Source organism: Salmo salar, chromosome 12 (assembly GCF_965601325.2).
Source record: "Salmo salar chromosome 12, fSalSal1, whole genome shotgun sequence".
In the NCBI taxonomy this organism is placed as follows: Eukaryota; Metazoa; Chordata; class Actinopteri; order Salmoniformes; family Salmonidae; genus Salmo; species Salmo salar.
The window spans coordinates 60,414,484-60,433,724 of NC_138302.1; the positions used below are offsets into that span (position 1 = coordinate 60,414,484).

Here is a 19,241-nt window from a genome sequence, read left to right on the forward strand (position 1 = left end):
GGTATGCCTTGAAATACATCCAAGTGATGTCAACTAGCCTATCAGAAGCTTCTAAAGCCATGACATTATTTTCTGGAATTTTCCAAGCTGTTTAAAAGCACAGTCAATTTAGTGTATGTAAACTTCTGACCCACTGGAATTGTGATACAGTGAATTATAAGTGAAATAATCTGTCTGTAAACAATTGTTGGAAAAATGACTTGTGTCATGCACAAAGTAGATGTCCAAACCGACTTGCCAAAACTATAGTTTGTTAACAAGAAATTTGTGGAATGGTTGAAAAACAAGTTTTATTGACTCTAACCCAAGTGTATGTAAACTTCCAACTTCAACTGTAAGTGATTGACTCTACATACAGGAATAAGATAGTTTCTCTATGAACTTAAACTCAGACATCTCAAAATTCATAAAGTCAAACACAGACTGTTCATCTCATCCACTTGAAACATCAAAGTAATCCAAGAAACGTTTCTGAATAAAGCCCTGATCATCCACATACCTGTCGATAACTGACAACTGCAAGGAGACTGGTGCCAAAAGCAGTGGGGCAATTTTTACCCCCTGGGACCTGGAGTTTTAGGAAAACTCTGGAACCTATAAGGTATGACAGTGATTAATCAGTTGTAAAAAGGTTTTATATGGGCTATGATGGGACCGGTTTTTCCTCCTGAAACAAACTCCTGGTCCTGGGGGGATGAAAACACTGTCAAACTGCAGTTACCTTATATTTGTTCATATACATTATATTTAGACTAGATTAGGAGGGGGATTTCCTCTACCCAGACACAGACAACAACTGATAAACAATAGAACTCAGGGCCGAGCTTGCATTATGCATGTTTGCATCATGCAGGCCTATGCAACTGTAGGCCTTACAAAACATTTACTCACATCCATCATCACCATTATGTTGATTCATTCATTCCAGTTAATCATTGTTCAATACACCTAAACATTATAAATCTGACATGCTGTATGGGATGAAAACGAGACAAATTTTCAGTCTGATCAACTGTAGGCTACTAATAAGAGCAGCTGCATACAGCCTATGTGCCCTGTTCATCTGGTCAGGGTAAACTAATTAGTAACGTTATGGTGCAACATTTATATCATTCGTTTTTTTCTTGTGTCTGTCCGGAGAGATTATGTGTTATCGTCTTTGCTAAATAAATTCTGGAGGAAAGTGGAAAGCCTACTTGGGCGCTCGCGAAAAAATGCGCTGCGTCAAACTGTCTTTACTCTTTTAATGGATGATGCCATGGAAGCTATCAAGTCATTGGCAATTGTTTTCGACATTCCAGAAAAGACTGTCGAAAGTTCGATATGTTCAGCAAGTAAAGCATCGTAACGTGCGATTACCTCTGCAAGTTCCTTGTAGTTGCCCTTGTCGGCGGAACTTTCCATCTCATCGAGTCTTCTAAAAGCTAATTCTTTTGCATGCCCTAAAACGCATTTAAAAAGTGCTTAACGAATAGTTATACCGACTACGTCCGTCCTAGCTCGCTCATTAACAAAAACACATTTGTTAGTCAGCCATATCAGCTATGTTTTTTTTTAAAGGCAGCTTTATGTAGGCCCTAACAGTTTGTGGGCACCGTTTGTCACCGTTACAGTGCAATGAATGTATTGTTTAGTGTTGTGTTGGGTATTGGCTTTGCTGGCATGCATCTACATTTTTTGGGGGAGTTTGCCCCACCAGCATTTCAATGCTAAAATCGCCACTGCCTCTGCCACCTCCAATACCTGGCTGGCACATGCGTTTCCCCTGAATCCGTCCACAGAGAACACTAATCTGAATTGCATGCGGTTGCCAATTAAAAAAGAGTTTGTTTCAGCAGCATAGCAAACATATTTACGACAAAATTCGCTTTGATCAGCTCGTAGCGTTCTTACTTTAAGTCACGGGCTCATAGCCAGCCACTTTTCCCGATGTCAATCATCTCTCGTTGTCTTTTGGCCTAAAAGAGTCACACGGCAATATAAAATAAATAAGCCTATAAAAGGTTGAACTGTGGGCTACAGATGCAGTTGGTATGGGGAGGGGGTCTGCCTTTGTGTGTGTGTGTGTGTGTGTGGGGGGGGGGGGGGGGGGGGGGTTTGTTTGTTGCACCTGCCCCTTCAAAGGTCTGTGAAAATACATTACCCACGAGCCGGTCACGGCCACAGACATTAAAACCAGGCCACGTTCCCTAACATCACTGAAGAGTCTACCTTACAGTTGAGGAAAGGTCTTATTCTTTGCTGAACCCTTATGAGGCACGATTGAGAGGGAACATTTGGGAAGGCGGGAGGTAATCGCCACGAGCATCTCATTTTAACCCACCTGCACGTGATGAAACGTGTGTCCACTGTGGCCAAGCTCAGCAATAACACCGTTATTCATATCAAACAACCAGCTATTTTCGTGTGTTGTTGATCACAGAAAAGGAGCTAGCTAGCTAACTAGAACACGTTTCCCATTAACCATATTGTTTTGGGAACTAGCATATAATTGAGTTGTCAGCCAACTTCGTAGTTGGCTACTACATGACCACAGTGGTGAGTAGCTAACGTTGTTGGAAAAAGCAGAACAAGCAAGGTAACATTAGCTAGTAGCCAGGTCATGAAGTCCATAAATAACATGTTATCTAGCTAACATTACCAGCCAACTAGCTGGCTAGCTAATACATTTGCTGGCTGGTTTGTATTTTGTTTTTTTTATCATTTGTAATTGGTTTATAGCGTTAAAATAATTATTTTTATCTTTACTCAAACAGAAATAGCAATGAATCCCAACGTGTGGAATATCAAAGAGATTTTAAGCATCCCAACTGGATCCATGTAAGCATAACTCATTTTAGCCAAGAATATAATCCCCCCCATAGCCAAGAAAATAATCCCCCCAATAGCCAAGAAGATAATCCTCCCCACACAATTAAATACATAATTTAGCTAAAGTGCACTGCAGCAGACAATTAATGCAGCTTTCAAAAATGTATTATTGAAATTTAGCGAGTTAGCCTAAATGTTTGCGTAGCCCTTAAAATGAATTAAGTGTGTGTGTGTTTATAACATGTAGTGTGCCCAAGATCACCAGCAGGAATGGGGCTACCAGTGACTACTCCAGTTTGACAGACTCACAATTCCTGTTTGGATCCCAGTTTTGGCCTGAAAACTCTCAGGGCATGTCACAGGACATGGGCTTTTCAAACAGAATATCCGGTAGCTCACAGTCACAGGAGGTAGGTCTATTAGCCCATATTTTCTTCAACTTGTTAAACCATCTCATTTTCTCATCATGTCCACCTTTGTGCCACAGTCCTGAGCTCAGTGAATGCATTTTTTTTTGCTCACAATATGTAGTATCCCATTCATTTATAATACAACATTTAGCAATTCACTTTATCAGATGAACCCCAGAACAAACTCAAAACTGTCAGAGCTTTTCTTTGTTTTATGATGAACCAGCCATTGTGTTTCAGGCAAGTGAGCCAAAGATTTTAAGCAATTACCATTCCAAACCATTCCTGTTCGGAGACGGAAAGGACAAAATGAAGGTGCCAAGCTTTACAAGTGGCAAAGCAATTGGCATACTGGACAGGTTTGAAGAGGACAAGAAAAAGGCAAAAGAAAAGTGTGAGAGGTAGCTATGTCTCATGAGTGTTACCTGTTTCTGCAGGGATTTTATTCTGAAAGATACAAACAATATGGTATTTTGTGGTTTAATTATTGTCCTGTCTGTTTTATCAGTGACATTCTCACCTCTGGATTTCTACAATTTCGTGAAAAACTTGAACATGTAAGTGAACAATCCATAATAATACATTTTTGCAAAATGGTACTGCTGGTCTGGTACTCATTTTCATAATAATGATAAACCCTTATGCTATGTGTGTTTCAGATTAAGCTCTCTGTAAATCACATTGATGAGAGCACTACAACAGGCAACAAAGATTTTGCAGATTTTGCAAAGACATGTGGGTTGCTTTGAACAATTTCTCTCAACTTCTATTAGAATCTATTGTGCATTGTTCATTATTAACATGTTTGTGAAGGAAATCTCTGGGAATCTCTGTTTATAATCTCTGGGAACAGTAGATGGTGCTATAGTTCAGTAGTGAAATTATGATCTCACGCATATATTTTATTATAGAAATATTTGATCTAATACCTCGATTTTGAAATTATGATGAACGAGCCGGTCTCTTTGGCTATAATGGGCAGTGTGTAGATCGTGGCTATCTTTTTAGATAGGTCTTGATTGCTATGGAATGGATTGTGTATTCATTGGGGTTACCTTTTAACATATTTTACAGTGCAGCAAAACATAGCCAGTCTGCAGGATGGCTTTGCACAGCAGTTTGAGGCCTTGCTGAATAAAGTGAGCTCACAGAATCAGATGCTGAAAGAGATGGAGGACAGAGTAGCCAAGGTGAGGACAGGTGGCATTTATAACTCTGTATTGTCAAGCCTCCGTCCTGATGTTGAATTTATACTTAATGGGGTGTGTGGGGTGAGAGTGTGATACCAACATATGACTAGCCTCTCGTGACAAACAAAACATTAGTTGGCCGGCACACAAAATATTTGATTCTGGGTGCTGAGAATACTATTTGACATACTTAATGTTGATAATTTATTGTTACATATCTATATTTGATTTTGATGTCTTTGCTATTAGTCATATATTGTTGTCTTCTATTCTGTCCTAGACGGGTGTGGCGACTACAGCACTCAGCTCCCACATGCAGGGCCTGCAGGAGAATCTGGAGGTCCTGAGACATGAGCAGAGCCGAGATCAAAGCATGTTAGGAGAAGCCCTGTCCCTTCTAAGCACCTTGATTTCTCAGCACGGGTCCGAACCCCTCCACACACCTGTCAGGGTGACAGAAAGCACGGTCCAGACATCCCCAGGACTGGTAGAGAGGTTCTGCCTGGTGAGTGAGGAGAAGAGGTACTTTGAAGGTGTACGTCTCTGCGCTGCGACAGCGGTCACTGCGCCTCGTAAAGCAGTGGCATCATGTGGTGTAGGGGAGACTGGAGGAGAGGCAGCAGGGCGGCTGCACCCTGCAGATAGAGGAACCAGAGGAGGACCCTCAGAGACATGTGACCAGGGCCAGGCCGCAGCCCCCAGAGCTCTGTACCCTCCTGCGATGATGGGGGAGGTGGAGGAGGATCAGTTGGAGCGGTGTAGCCAGATGGTACTGGATGAGCCGGCTAAGACTTCCTGGCAGGGGGTGTACCCACACCCCACACGCTCTACCGCTGTGACTCATGGACCAGGAAGAGGTGCCGCAGCCCTACACTATCCTATGCAGGGCCTACAAGACCCCAGCACATCGGGGGGCGCTCCAGCTCTACAGTTCCCCATGCAGGGTTTTCAGGACTCCAGCAGGGCCTACGCGCTTCTACAAGATTTGACCATTAGGAGCACCCGCACAATCATGAACCCCCACTGCGACCCGGAGCAGAGCAGCCAGCCTGACCACAGTGAGCCTGCAGCGGTCCCATCAGAGAGCCCCAGGGGCAGGAGCACCATGGCTGGACGTAGGTTCACCCAGAGAGGCCAGGGACAGAGGAAACAGCCCTTCAGAAGCAGGAGGAGGGCACTAATGCCACCACAGACCAGGAGTAACGGTCGATTAGTGGGCAGGGGTGGAGATGAGAACCGACAGCCCCTCCAAAACCAAAGGAAGCAGGGAGCTGGATCGACTGGCAAGGAGCAGCATGATCCCAACAGGATGGAAATGGACACACTCATACCAGAAGCTCAGAAACGACATCAGGACAAAGAGAAGAAGTCTAACAAAGCCACTGGAGGCTCCCGCAACCCTTTCAGCTTGTGGTCCCAGGAAAGTAACAGCTCTGTGTACGGGTCCACAGGGAACAATGCCAGGCCCGCCTGGGAAAAGACACCATCGCCACCTGAGCCCCAGGCTGTCTCAGAGAGAAACAGAGGCTTATGGCAGCTGTTTGACATGAACGATGATTCTGACTGATGTCTGAAGGGGAATCAGGATGTCAGTGTAGGGAGGTATTGAGGAGGGAGTTGTTTGACAAGCTGTTGTTGTGTTTGCTTGACCTCAATGTAATTGGTTTTGACAACAAAATTCACCATGAAAAAATGTACTTTTTCATCGATTCCCTATGTTTGTGTTTTAGTGTTTTCAAAACCCTTTACACTGTTAATGTTACATCAGACTTTCCCATTAAGATTAAACTACAAATGAATGAGCTACTGTTTCTGAGTAAATTTTGGGGCAAATTGTGAGATAACATATACAGAAATCATGCCCACAAAAGAATACGGGATGAAAAGAGGAAAGTAATTGTCAGACCAGATTTATAAGTAAAAGTCTGATGGTGTTAAAAGTCAACCACGAGGGTGCCAGGCATTATTACACTTTCTGCTATATTACCAATACAACTTTCTACATGACGGTATAATTGGGGGTTTTGGAGGTTTTTATAGCGTTTAATTAAGGGACATCTCTTCTGTTGGCATACAGGAGAAGGGAAACTCATAACTAGGCCAACACGTGCCAGTGCCACGTGTAGAATCCTCTCTCATCACCTCTTTTTGCAATTCTAGTATCGTACACAAGCTCCACAAACACATGCTTACGCCTGAGCAAAGACTCAATTTAATGTAAGCCTTATTTGCATGACAAAAATATAATCTTGAACAAAGGTGTAAAGAGCAAAAGCAAAATGGAAAATTGATATAAAATAACTTGATTGTGAAGGACCTGTCTGGTTTTCTTTCCAGTATTCTAAAGATGAGGCAGAGGCATTTTACAGCAACATACAAAACAAAATCGCAAAATAATTATATTTACAAGCTATATTTCAGTGTCACAAAACCCACTAAGGTATGATATTCAGATACAATGTTTACTTATAAATGTGCAACTCGGTAGGTCATATACAGTTCAAGACCAGGGCAGAGTGTTATTTTGTGCAGTGCCCCACTCAGGTCATGGCTTTTAAACAGCAACTGTGCAATGTCTGTCAACAAGCACCACCAGGATCAGCCAGCACTACTGCATTGCTGCATTTTGACTCCTGGCTCACAGCAGCAGAAAGAAAGGTCTTGTTGCTCAATATTAGCAGCTTTCAGAACACATAATTATAGCCCAAGGTACTCTTAGCTAAGAAGGGGTCATTAGACCTCAGGGCAGGTTAAGGTCACTGAGTTACTAGGTCTGCCGGGGGAGACATGAGCTCCCGTGGATTGAGGCTTGCCACCAAGCAGACGTCGTAGGCATCATGCATCAGAACGCGGCGGGCCACAACGGTCCAGCGGTTCTCCCACGGGTCTAGTTCCAGGATGTCCTTGATTATGTCTTCATGACGATCTGAGGGAGACAGGGATTAGGATAGGCCAGGAATATAATTGTTGTCACTATTGGAATCACTTTACTGACAATATCATTTTTTTTCAGAATAACTTGTGGCAAGTTTGCTACCACATGGCGTAGAATAGTGGCATTTTAAAGTGGTGTGGCAATCAAATGAAACAGCATTCATCTACACAGTCAATTTGTCTACTCCTTAAAGGGACAGGTCATCTTTTACTCAAACCTGTGCCACGTGATGTCACAGTTTTGTAAACAGTGGAAAGGAAAGTAGGTTTAGTCAGAGAGGAAGAGGCAAGCGAGAGGGATAACTGGGCCCAAAATCTGTCTTCTCCAGTAGGTGGCGGTTTTTATCCTTATTTTTTTCTGCTCACCAAGCGAGGACTTTTTGTTTGGAGGTCAATGAGAGTGTCCAATTAGGATTGCAAAAATGTATTCCTTATTTGCTACATGTGGCTTATTTGATCGAATAGAAGTTTCATAATGCATAGGGTGTTACGAGTACTGATATAAGTAAGACGTGACATTTGAGAAAAAAAAAAACGTTTTATATCGGAGTTGTGCCTGTTCACACGCGTCTGCCCTCTCATTGGCTAGAATGGTCCCACCTGATCTTGCCTCCTCCCAACTGCCTTCCGTTTTTGAAAACATTTATTTTCATCGTTAGAGCGGCCACTTGAGTATCTGGTCAATATAATGGATCATCTGTGGTTTAGTTACCCGCCCCCTTGTAGAATCCACAGACATAAAGCTTGCCCCCCACCACCGCGGCGTTGGAGGCATTGCTGCGTAGGGATAGCTGTGGAGAGGGCATAGTAGGCCCATCCCTCCAGAAGTTTCCATCAGGGTTGTAGATTTCCACAGCATCAAGGCAACGACGGGACTGTCCATGATCAACCCCCTCACAGCCGATACCTCCTGTTAGAACACAACTGGGTTGGTACTGGAACATTCATTACTTTGTGTTGTAAAGTGCCACTTTAAAAATAACTCTTAAAATCGGGTTTTGTCCAAACATACTGTTTATGTTGAAGGTTGGGGGTTTCACTAGGACAGTGTTACTTAATCCTGGTCCCGGGGACCCAAAAGTGTGGACATTTTGGTTTTGTCCCTAACACTACACAGTGGCTCAACTCATCATCAAGCTTTGATGATTTAAATCATGTGTGTACAGTAGTGCTAAAGCAAAAACTAAATTGTGCAACCCTTTGGGTCCTCAGGACCAGGATTAGAAACACTGGTCTAGGAAAAAACAGATACTAAAGATCAAATTATGAGGAATAATCACTGGTTGCTGATACAAAGTGACCATCATCGTCATGACCATCAGGAAACTAATGAGAACAAATGGCCAATTGTGATATTTATTTACTTAAATCTCACCCATCACATAGATTTCTCCATTGAGCGCCACAGCACCACAGCGATACTTGGAGTACTTCATGGGACCAAGCTCTGTCCACTTGTTTGTCTCAGGGTCGTACTCCAGCAGACGGTTGCTCAAGCGGTCTGGCTCGTCGTCCATCCGCCAGGACTGCCAGGGGAAGTGACAGGACAGGTGCAGAGTTTAGAGAAGGAAGAGGGGATAGAGAACGGGCTAAGAGTAGCACACTGACACAGATAGTGTTTCTCTCTGCTGTCAAAGCTTTGCAGCCTCAAGCACAGTGTGTACATAAGTGAGAGTGAGGGACTCCAAAAATACATAGGTGTTGTTAGATTGAATTAAACAAATGTGAAATCCCCCCTTGGCCTTCCTGCCCGCACATTGTGTGTGTACACGCACGCACGCACGCACACACACACACACACACACACACCAAATAGAGTCTAACATTCACAGGCTATTCATCTACAGTACCAGTCAAAAGCTTGGATGCACCTACTCATTCCAGGGTTTTTCTTTATTTTTAATATTTTCTACATTGTAGAATAATAGTGAAGACATCAAAACTATTAAATAACACATATTGAATCATGTAGTAACCAAAGAATGTGTATATAAAATATATTTTATATTCTTCTACAGTGAGGGAAAAAAGTATTTGATCCCCTGCTGATTTTGTACGTTTGCCCATTGACAATGAAATGATCAGTTTATAATTTTAATGGTAGGTTTATTTGAACAGTGAGAGACAGAATAACACCAAAATGCATGTCAAAAATGTTATAAAATGATTTGCATTTTAATGAGTGAAATATGTATTTGACCCCTCTGCAAAACATGACTTAGTACTTGGTGGCAAAACCCTTTTTGGCAATCACTGAGGTCAGACGTTTCTTGAAGTTGGCCATCAGGTTTGCACACATCTCAGGAGGGATTTTGTCCCACTCCTCTTTGCAGATCTTCTCCAAGTCATTAAGGTTTCGAAGCTGACGTTTGGCAACTCGAACCTTCAGCTCCCTCCACAGATTTTCTATGGGATTAAGGTCTGGAGACTGGCTAGGCCACTCCAGGACCTTAATGTGCTTCTTCTTGAGCCACTCCTTTGTTGCCTTGGCCGTGTGTTTTGGGTCATTGTCATACTGGAATACCCATCCACGACCCATTTTCAATGCCCTGGCTGAGGGAAGGAGGTTCTCACCCAAGATTTGATGGTACATGGCCCCGTCCATCGTCCCTTTGATGTGGTGAAGTTGTCCTGTCCCCTTAGCAGAAAAACACCCCCAAAGCATAATGTTTCCATCTCCATGTTTGACGGTGGGGATGGTGTTCTTGGGGTCATAGGCAGCATTCCTCCTCCTCCAAACACGGCGAGTTCAGTTGATGCCAAAGAGCTCCATTTTGGTCTCATCTGACCACAACACTTTCACCCAGTTGTCCTCTGAATCATTCAGATGTTCATTGGCAAACTTCAGACGGGCATGTATATGTGCTTTCTTGAGCAGGGGGACCTTGCGGGCGCTGCAGGATTTCAGTTCTTCACGGCGTATTGTGTTACCATTTGTTTTCTTGGTGACTATGGTCCCAGCTGCCTTGAGATCATTGACAAGGTCCTCCCGTGTAGTTCTGGGCTGATTCCTCACCGTTCTCATGATCATTGCAACTCCACGAGGTGAGATCTTGCATGGAGCCCCAGGCCGAGGGAGATTGACAGTTCTTTTGTTTTTCTTCCATTTGCGAATAATCGCACCAACTGTTGTCACCTTCTCAACAAGCTGCTTGGCGATGGTCTTGTAGCCCATTCCAGCCTTGTGTAGGTCTACAATCTTATCCCTGACATCCTTGGAGAGCTCTTTGGTCTTGGCCATGGTGGAGAGTTTGGAATCTGATTGATTGATGGCTTCTGTGGACAGGTGTCTTTTATACAGGTAACAAACTGAGATTAGGAACACTCCCTTTAAGAGTGTGCTCCTAATCTCAGCTCGTTACCTGTATAAAAGACACCTGGGAACCAGAAATCTTTCTGATTGAGAGGGGGTCAAATACTTATTTCCCTCATTAAAATGCAAATCAATTTATAACATTTTTGACATGCGTTTTTCTGGATTTTTTTGTTGTTATTCTGTCTCTCACTGTTCAAATAAACCTACCATTAAAATTATAGACTGATAATTTCTTTGTCAGTGGGCAAATGTACAAAATCAGCAGGGGATCAAATACTTTTTTCCCTCATTGTAAGTAGCCAACCTTTGCCTTGATGACAGCTTTGCACACTCTTGGCATTATCTCAACCAGCTTCATGAGGTAGTCACCTGGAATATATTTCAATTAACAGGTGTGCCTTGTTAAAAGTACATTTGTGGAATTTCTTTCCTTCTTAATGCGTTTGAGCCAATCAGTTGTGTTGTCACAAGGTAGGGGTGGTATACAGAATATAGCCCTATTTGGTAAAAGACCAAGTCTATATTATGGCAATAACAGCTCATATAAGCAAAGAGAAACAACAGCATCATTTCTTTAAGACATGCAGGTCAGTCTACACGGAACATTTCAAGAACTTTGAACGTTTCTTCAAGTGCAGTCACAAAAATCATCAAGCGCTATGATGAGACTGGCTCTCATGAGGACCGCCACAGGAAAGGAAGACCTAGAGTTAACTGCTGCAGAGGATAAGTTCATTAGAGTTTCCCAGCCTCAGAAATCGGAAAGCAACTGCACCTCAGATTGCCCCTCACAGAGTTCAAGTAACAGACACATCTCAACATCAACTGTTCAGAAGAGACTGCGTGAATCAGGCCTTCATGGTTGAATTGCTGCAAAGAAACCACTACTAAGAAGGACACCAATAAGAAGAAGAGACTTTCTTGGGCCAAGAAACACGAGCAATGGACTTTAGACTGGTGGAAATCTGTCCTTTTGTCTGATGAGTCCAAATTTGAGATTTCTGGTTCCAACCGCTGTGTATTTGTGAGACGCAGAGTAGGTGAACGGACGATCTCCGCATGTGTGGTTCCCGCATGGAGGAGGAAGTTTGATGGTGTGGGGGTGCTTTGCTGGTGACACTGTAGGTGATTTATTTAGAATTCAAGGCACACTTAACCAGCATGGCTACCACAGTATTCTGCAGCAATACGCCATCCCATCTGGTTTGCGCTTAATGGGAATATAATTCGTTTTTCAACAGGACAATGACCTAAAACACACCTCCAGGCTGTGTAAGGGCTATTTGACCAAGAAGGAGAGTGATGGAGTGCTGCATCAGATGACCTGGCCTCCATAATCACCTGACCTCAACCCAGTTGAGATGGTTTGGGATGACTTGGAACGCAGAGTGAAGGAAAAGCAGACAACAAGTGCTCAGCATATGTGGGAACTCCTACAAGACTTTTGGAAAAGCATTTCAGATGACTACCTCATGAAGCTGTCATCAAGGCAAAGGGTGGCTACTTTGAAGAATCTAAAATCTCAAATATATTTTGATCACTTTTTTGGTTACTATATGATTCCATATGTGTTATTTCATAGACGTCCTCACTATTATTCTACAATGTAGAAAATAGTAAAAAATAATGAAAAACCCTTGAATGAGAAGTTGTGTCCAAACTTTTGACTGGCACTGTATATCAAACCCCTTCTCTTTAGTCCATTACCTGTGGAGTTCGACCCCCGAGCACGTAGAGGCGGTCCTTCAGTCGGACCACGCTGTGATAGGCCAGCGGTATGGGTAGCGGGGCGGCGCTATGCCAGGGCCCACCCTGCAGGGACCAGCGCTCCACAGAGTTGGTGATGAGGTACTGGTTCTTCAGCTTCATCTGGCCTCCCAGCAGGTAAATAGTATCACCCAGCGCCCCCAGAGCGTACGAGTCACGGTACTCTGCTGAGCTCAGGTGCTCCCAGGTTCCCTGGGCCTCCACCCTGTACCTGAGGAGGACAACAAAACCAAAGTCAGGGGCAGGGGTTAGGAGATTCATCCTATTGTAGTGAGACTCCACCATGCTAAAATAAAGACAGGAATGCTATAAAAGCCCATTAGGCAGGCCTCTGGTCTGGAGTTACTGACAATCATTCTCATACTGTCACTCCACCTGGCCACGCACTCCACCTGGCTATGCACTCCACCTGGCCACGCAGTCCACCTGGCCATGCACTCCACCTGGCCACGCAGGCCACCCGGCCACATACTCTACCTGGCCACACACTCCACCTGGCCACAAACGCCACCTGGCCACGCACTCCACCTGGCCACACTGTCCACCTGGCCACACACCCCACCTGGCCACACACCCCACCTGGCCACACACTCCACCTGGCCACACACCCCACCTGGCCACACACCCCACCTGGCCACAAACGCCACCTGGCCACACACCCCACCTGGCCACGCAGTCCACCTGGCCACATACTCCACCTGGCCACACACCCCACCTGGCCACACACCCTACCTGGCCACAAACGCCACCTGGCCACACACTCCACCTGACCACGCACTCCACCTGGCCACGCACCCCACCTGGCCACGAACCCCTCCTGGCCACGAACTCCACCTCGCTACGCACTCCACCTGGCTACGCACTCCACCTGGCCACGAACTCCACCTGGCCACGAACTCCACCTCGCTACGCACTCCACCTGGTCACGCACTCCACCTGGCCACGAACTCCACCTCGCTACACACCGAACCTGGTCACGCACTCCACCTGGCCACGAACTCCACCTCGCTACGCACTCCACCTGGTCACGCACTCCACCTGGCCACGAACTCCACCTCGCTACGCACTCCACCTGGTCACGCACCTCACCTGGCCACGAACTCCACCTCGCTACGCACACTCCTCCTCGCTACGCACTCTACCTGGCCATGCACTCCACCTGGCCACGCACTCCACCTGGCCACACACTCCACCTGGCCACACACTCTACCTGGCCACACACTCTACCTGGCCACACACTCAACCTGGCCACAGCACATAAACAGTATGCCATTGACTGTCACTCTCATCAGTGACCATTGTTGATGATCTCATTCACACACAGAGCTCATGATACCATTCTTCCAGATTCCTACCTGAATAACTCCACATTCCTGTTCGTCTGCCTGGCCATTTTCCTCACCCCTGCCTCCCCGGCCACCACAATCTCGTTGCCTTCGGTGACGACCCCTGCACACACGAATCCCAGAACGTCTCCATAGCGTGGGGATGTGATGTAGTGGGTGTGGCCCGTCGAGGGGGCGTAGCAGAAGCTGCGTTCCGAATAATTTCCATACCGTGATCGGATCCCTCCACCCTCGTTTCCGATGCAGAGCAGCAGATCCGTGGTCTCCATCCCATAGCGAAGCTTCAGTTTACGGGGTGAGGAGGCCGGGTGCATCCCTGTGGCCTCCAGTGCCTCCTCCATCATCTCCAGACACTCTGCATCCGCCAACAGAGACATATTCCTCTTCATAGCCTCCCTTAGGTAGCCAGGGACCACCAAGGCTAGACGCACCTTCCTCAGGAGCTCAACCAGGTGTCTACTCCGCCTGTCCTCCACCCCATCCCCCGGAGTGTCCTGTTTGACCCAGCGCAGCACCACGTCCAGGATGGTCTCCTCCCGCGACACGTTGAGGTCGTCGGAGCTCAGCAGCGCCCCCAGTTGGTGGGCCTCTAGTTCCAGAATCTCCTCGCTCATACACACCTGAACGAAGTGCGTCCGCAGGTATCTCTGGGCATGGTCGGCCAGCTCCTCGGCTCCCAGGTCGCGGGAAAAGTAGTACACCCCGAGGCAGTTAGAGGCGTCCATGTTCTCCCTCATGTGGCTCTGGCAGTGGTTGAACACCTCGTCCATCTGCAGGAGGAAGGCAGCGACCGAGACCCCCTGTACATTGGCGTTGTTGAGCGGGAGCTCAGAACAATACATGTAGTTTAACAATAGACCCAGGCTATCGGCTGGGGTGTCACGCAAAAACACTTCCCTAGTACTACACTCCCTCAGGCCGCAGGTGAACATAACCCGGAAGTAAGGGCTAAAAGCTGAGAGGACCACCCGGTGGCAGGGGAAGCTGATGCCCTCAGCCACTAGCACCACATCTGTCAGCTTCTCTGTCTCCCTCATCTTCCTCAGCTGGTCCAGAAGACCCAGACTGTGTTTAGCTCTCAGATCCATTTGGATCGAATGTCTATTCAGGAGTAGTAACAACTCAGAAAAAAATGAATAAAAATAGAATAGAAATACATAAAATATAAATAAATATCCCTAAGTGGCAGTGTAAACAAGGAAGATCTTTATCTGAAAAGGAGAGAAAGAAAGAAACACAAGTTCAATGTTGATCTGATCAAGCCCAGTAGATTGTTTACGTTCATGCCGAGTAGAGTTTTGTTGTAATCTAAGTCACAGTCACTATCTTCAACTTTGCAGTTCTGACATTGTTAACATAAATCTGTAAGTATGAAGAGTCATTCTTACTGGAATTCCCATTACCCACATTGACACTTAGACGACAATATAACAGTACAGCAACAAAAGCATGGCCAATCCTCGCCTGCCGCAGTGAAACCAGGAATCCATGTTAAACAGGGATATGTCATCAAAATCATCTCCCACCATGCATCGTTACTAAACTCTTTTGCCCCCATTACTGTTTTGCGCTTTGATCACACAGTAGCCACGCCTATGTCTTCCTGTCCTACCATTCAGTGGGAATCCTCCAATTCCAGTAGACCGTCATGTTCCTCAGCCAGTCAGGCTGCAGGAGTTCTTGTTAATGTGGCTGAATGCATCTGGAATTAGGGTCAGAGATAGACAGGCGGCCTAGCTATCCCCTCTGAAACACAGTGCTGTTTACCCTCCCCTTCCCTCCCTGCCTGCCTGAATGCCCTGGCCCTCTGAGCTGAGCACAAACCTTAAAATAGACTGTGATATGGCCAATGGAACGGCATGCATGTAAGGGCGAGAGGAACATTTTGGTTTTACCAGGAATAATGTCAGGAGACTCACACATGATAATGTTGTGTAATGTTGAGCAATGCTCATGTCGAATTTCACAATTATAATTGCTATTATTTTCTATTGCTATATTTTGGGGGTGTCTCGATCACGTGTAGGCTTATGTATCTGTGGAATGGCACATGGGACCAGCATGTGGCTTGGATTCGAATTTCATGCCATCACTCTCTACAGACATTTTAAATGATAATAATCACACTATTCATAATAATCACAATAATAAACAATGATGCAGCTGATACTTTGTTCATACCAATCAAAAAGATTGATGTTAAAATATTAACCTGAGGTGGTGTAAACCATAGAATAAGTAATTGAATAGGACCTCTATAGTGTAAACATCCCTTATGACCACAACAGCTATTTCAAAACTAAAACCGTTTTAGTGAGGGCATTTCTCTGTGATATCCTGTTTAGCCTTTAAATCAGAAAATGCTATATGTACTGTATGTACAGTGCCTTCAAAAAGTATTCACAGTCCTTGAGTTTTTACACATTTTGTTGTATCATAACTTGAATAAAAAATTGATCAAATGTAGTTTTTTTGGTCACTGGCCTACACACAATACCCCATAATGTCAAAGCTGAATTACGTTTTTTTATATTTTTACAAATTAATTAAAAATGAAAAGCTGAAATGTCTTGAGTCAATAAGTATTCAACCCCTTTGCATGGCAAGCTTAAATAAGTTCAGGAGTAAAAACTTGCTTAATAAGTCACATAATAAGTTGCATGGACTCACTCCGTGTGCAATAACAGTGTTTAACATAATTTTTTCATGACTACCTCATCTTTGTACACCACACATACAATTATCTGTAAGGTCCCTCAGTCAAGCAGTGAATTTCAAACAGATTCAACCACAAAGACCAGGGTGCTTTTCCAATGCCTCACAAATATTGGTAGATGGTTAAAAAAACAAAAAACAGGCATTGAATATCCCTTTGAGCAAGTTATTAATTACACTTTGGATGGTGTATCAAAACACCCAGTCATTACAAAGATCAGTAGCGGTGCATGGGTAAAATCACTGAGGAAGCCAAGCCAGTAAAAAATCCATATTACAACCTGTTGTGATAATTGTGTTGTTTGCTCTGCAACCCATTTGTTTATATTGCATCCTGCTATACAATAAGTCCATGACAACAAAAAGACAAATCCAAACTGTCCTCCCTTGAGGGAAGTTTTGCTGCACCAGGACAACCCACAGTTGAGCTCAGCTCAACGTTGATTAGCTAAATACATATATTTTTTATCAAGGGAGTCCAAATGCCTACTGGTATCAATCAATCAAATGCTACGGCCGCAATATTTCATACTCCAGAAAGCATCAGATACATGGGCTACACATACTGAGACAGAGGGGCGCTGTTTCCCTCGCTCTGATGATTTCTCCGATGAGATTCAACCACTTGCGAATTGACGGAAAATTCTGAAAACATAGAGAGAGACTTACCCATAAAGACTTAGAGCTGTAATTGCTGGCAAAGGTGCTTCTATAAAGTTTTGACTCAGGGGTGTGAATACTTATGTAAATGAGATATTTCTGATATTTAATTTTCAATACATTTGCCAAAATGTCTAAAAACATGTTTTAACTTTGTCATTATCTTGTATTGTGTGTAGATGGGTGAGATTTAAAAAATATATTTAATCCATTTTGAATTCAGGATGTAACATAACAAAATGTGGAATAAGTCAAACACAAGCAAAACAAACAAATATGCATCCAACAAGTTTGTAGAGATGTAGTCTTTGCCCGTTAGGAATATGGGACCATATACAAAACTTTGGACAATTTTATTACACATGTAAGTGAATTTGTCCCAATACTTTTGGTCCCCTAAAATGTGAGGACTATGTACAAAAAGTGCTGTAATTTCTAAATGGTTCACCTGATGTGGATGAAAATACCCTCAAATTAAAGCTGACAATCTGCACTGTAACCTTATAGTCAGTGTGTCATTTCAAAAGTGCTGGAGTACAGAACAACAAAACATTTGTCACTGTCCATAGCACGCAAGTATAAACACCATGGGACCACGCAGCCGTCATACCGCTCAGGAAGGAGACACGTTCTGTCTCCTAGAGATGAACGTACTTTGGTGAGAAAAGTGCAAATGAATCCCAGAACAACAGCAAAGGAAGATGCTGTGAAGATGCTGGAGGAAACAGGTACAAAAAAAAGTCCAAAAATCCCTCCAATTAAAGCTGACAGTCTGCACTGTAACCTTATAGTCAGTGTGTCATTTCAAAAGTGCTGGAGTACCAAACAACAAAACATTGGTCACTGTCCAAATACTTTTGGGGTGCCTTCAGAAAGTATTCACACGCCTTAACTTTATCCACATTTTGTTGTGTTACAAAGTGGGATTAAAATGTTTTTTTTTGTAATTGTTTTGTCAACAATCTACACAAAATACTCTGTAATGTCAAAGTGAATGAAAAATTCTAACATTCAACTCTATAATTCAACACATTAGAATCACCTTTGGCAGCAATTACAGCTGTGAATCTTGCTGGGTAAGTCTCTAAGAGCTTTGCACACCTGGATTGTAAAATATTTGCTCATTATTCTTTAAATAATTCTTCAAGCTCTGTCAAGTTGGTTGTTGATCATTGCTAGATGACCATTTTCCAGTCTTACCATAGATTTTCAAGCCAATTTAAGTAAAAACTGTGACTCGGGCACTCACGAACATTAAATGTCGTCTTGGTAAGCAACTCAGTGTATATTTGGCCTTGTGCTTTAGGTAATTGTCCTGCTGAAAGGTGAATTTGTCTCCCAGTGTCTGGTGGAAAGCAGACTGAACCAAGTTTTGCTCTAGGATTTTGTAGTTGCATAGCTCTATAACATGATGCAGCCACCACCATGCTTGAAAATATGAAGAGTGGCACTCAGTGATGTGCTGTGTTGGATTTGTCCCAAACATAACATTTGGTATTCAGGACATAAAGTACATTTCTTTACCACATTTTTTCAATTTTTGCAGTTTTACTTTAGTGCCTTATTGCAAATAGGATGAATTTTTTTGAATATATTTTATTCTGTACAGGCTTCCTTCTTTTCACTCTGTCATTTTGGTTAGTATTGTGGAGTAACTAAAATGTTGTTGATCCAACCTCAGTTATCTCTTATCACAGCCATTGAACTAACTGTTTTAAAATCACCATTGGCCTCATGGTGAAATCCCTGAGCGGTTTCCTTCCTCTCCAGCAACTGAGTTAGGAAGGTTGTGTCACAGATCCCCCCGGTACTGCTGCTCATTCTTTTCACCAGTTCCGGAGGTCGACGTCACCAGCCTTCTCGACTGACTGAACTGTGTTATTACACACACCTGGTTCCAATTCCTCACTTATTGTGTTTGTATAAATGTGCCCTTTGTTTCCCCATTGGGCTGTCGATTATTGTTCCCATATCCGTTGGTTGTGTGAGTACCTATGCGGTGTCTCAGCCTGTGCTGCGTGTTTTGTGTTGTTCTACGAGGTTTACCCTCGCTCTTTTGTTTGGGTAATTAATGTGTAATTAATGTGTAATT

The 19,241-nt window shown here is 44.0% G+C and overlaps 2 protein-coding genes across 2 annotated transcripts; one reads left to right on the forward strand and one right to left on the reverse strand.

The window, feature by feature from the left end:
* Window positions 1–2,157: 2,157 nt before the first annotated feature.
* Window positions 2,158–6,215, forward strand: iho1 (interactor of HORMAD1 1). The gene is made up of 8 exons (XM_014132383.3): window positions 2,158–2,538; window positions 2,757–2,820; window positions 3,059–3,221; window positions 3,462–3,622; window positions 3,730–3,778; window positions 3,881–3,956; window positions 4,296–4,411; window positions 4,692–6,215. Exons 2-8 carry the CDS (start codon window positions 2,765–2,767, stop codon window positions 5,976–5,978), a joined length of 1,908 nt encoding a protein of 635 aa, XP_013987858.3. The 5' UTR covers window positions 2,158–2,538; window positions 2,757–2,764; the 3' UTR covers window positions 5,979–6,215.
* A 385-nt stretch (window positions 6,216–6,600) lies between these two features.
* On the reverse strand, window positions 6,601–15,542 carry kbtbd12 (kelch repeat and BTB (POZ) domain containing 12). The gene is made up of 6 exons (XM_014132385.3): window positions 15,387–15,542; window positions 13,784–14,985; window positions 12,369–12,639; window positions 8,721–8,871; window positions 8,058–8,255; window positions 6,601–7,337 (listed from the first exon to the last, which is right to left on the reverse strand). Exons 2-6 carry the CDS (start codon window positions 14,860–14,862, stop codon window positions 7,168–7,170), a joined length of 1,869 nt encoding a protein of 622 aa, XP_013987860.3. The 5' UTR covers window positions 14,863–14,985; window positions 15,387–15,542; the 3' UTR covers window positions 6,601–7,167.
* Window positions 15,543–19,241: the final 3,699 nt, after the last annotated feature.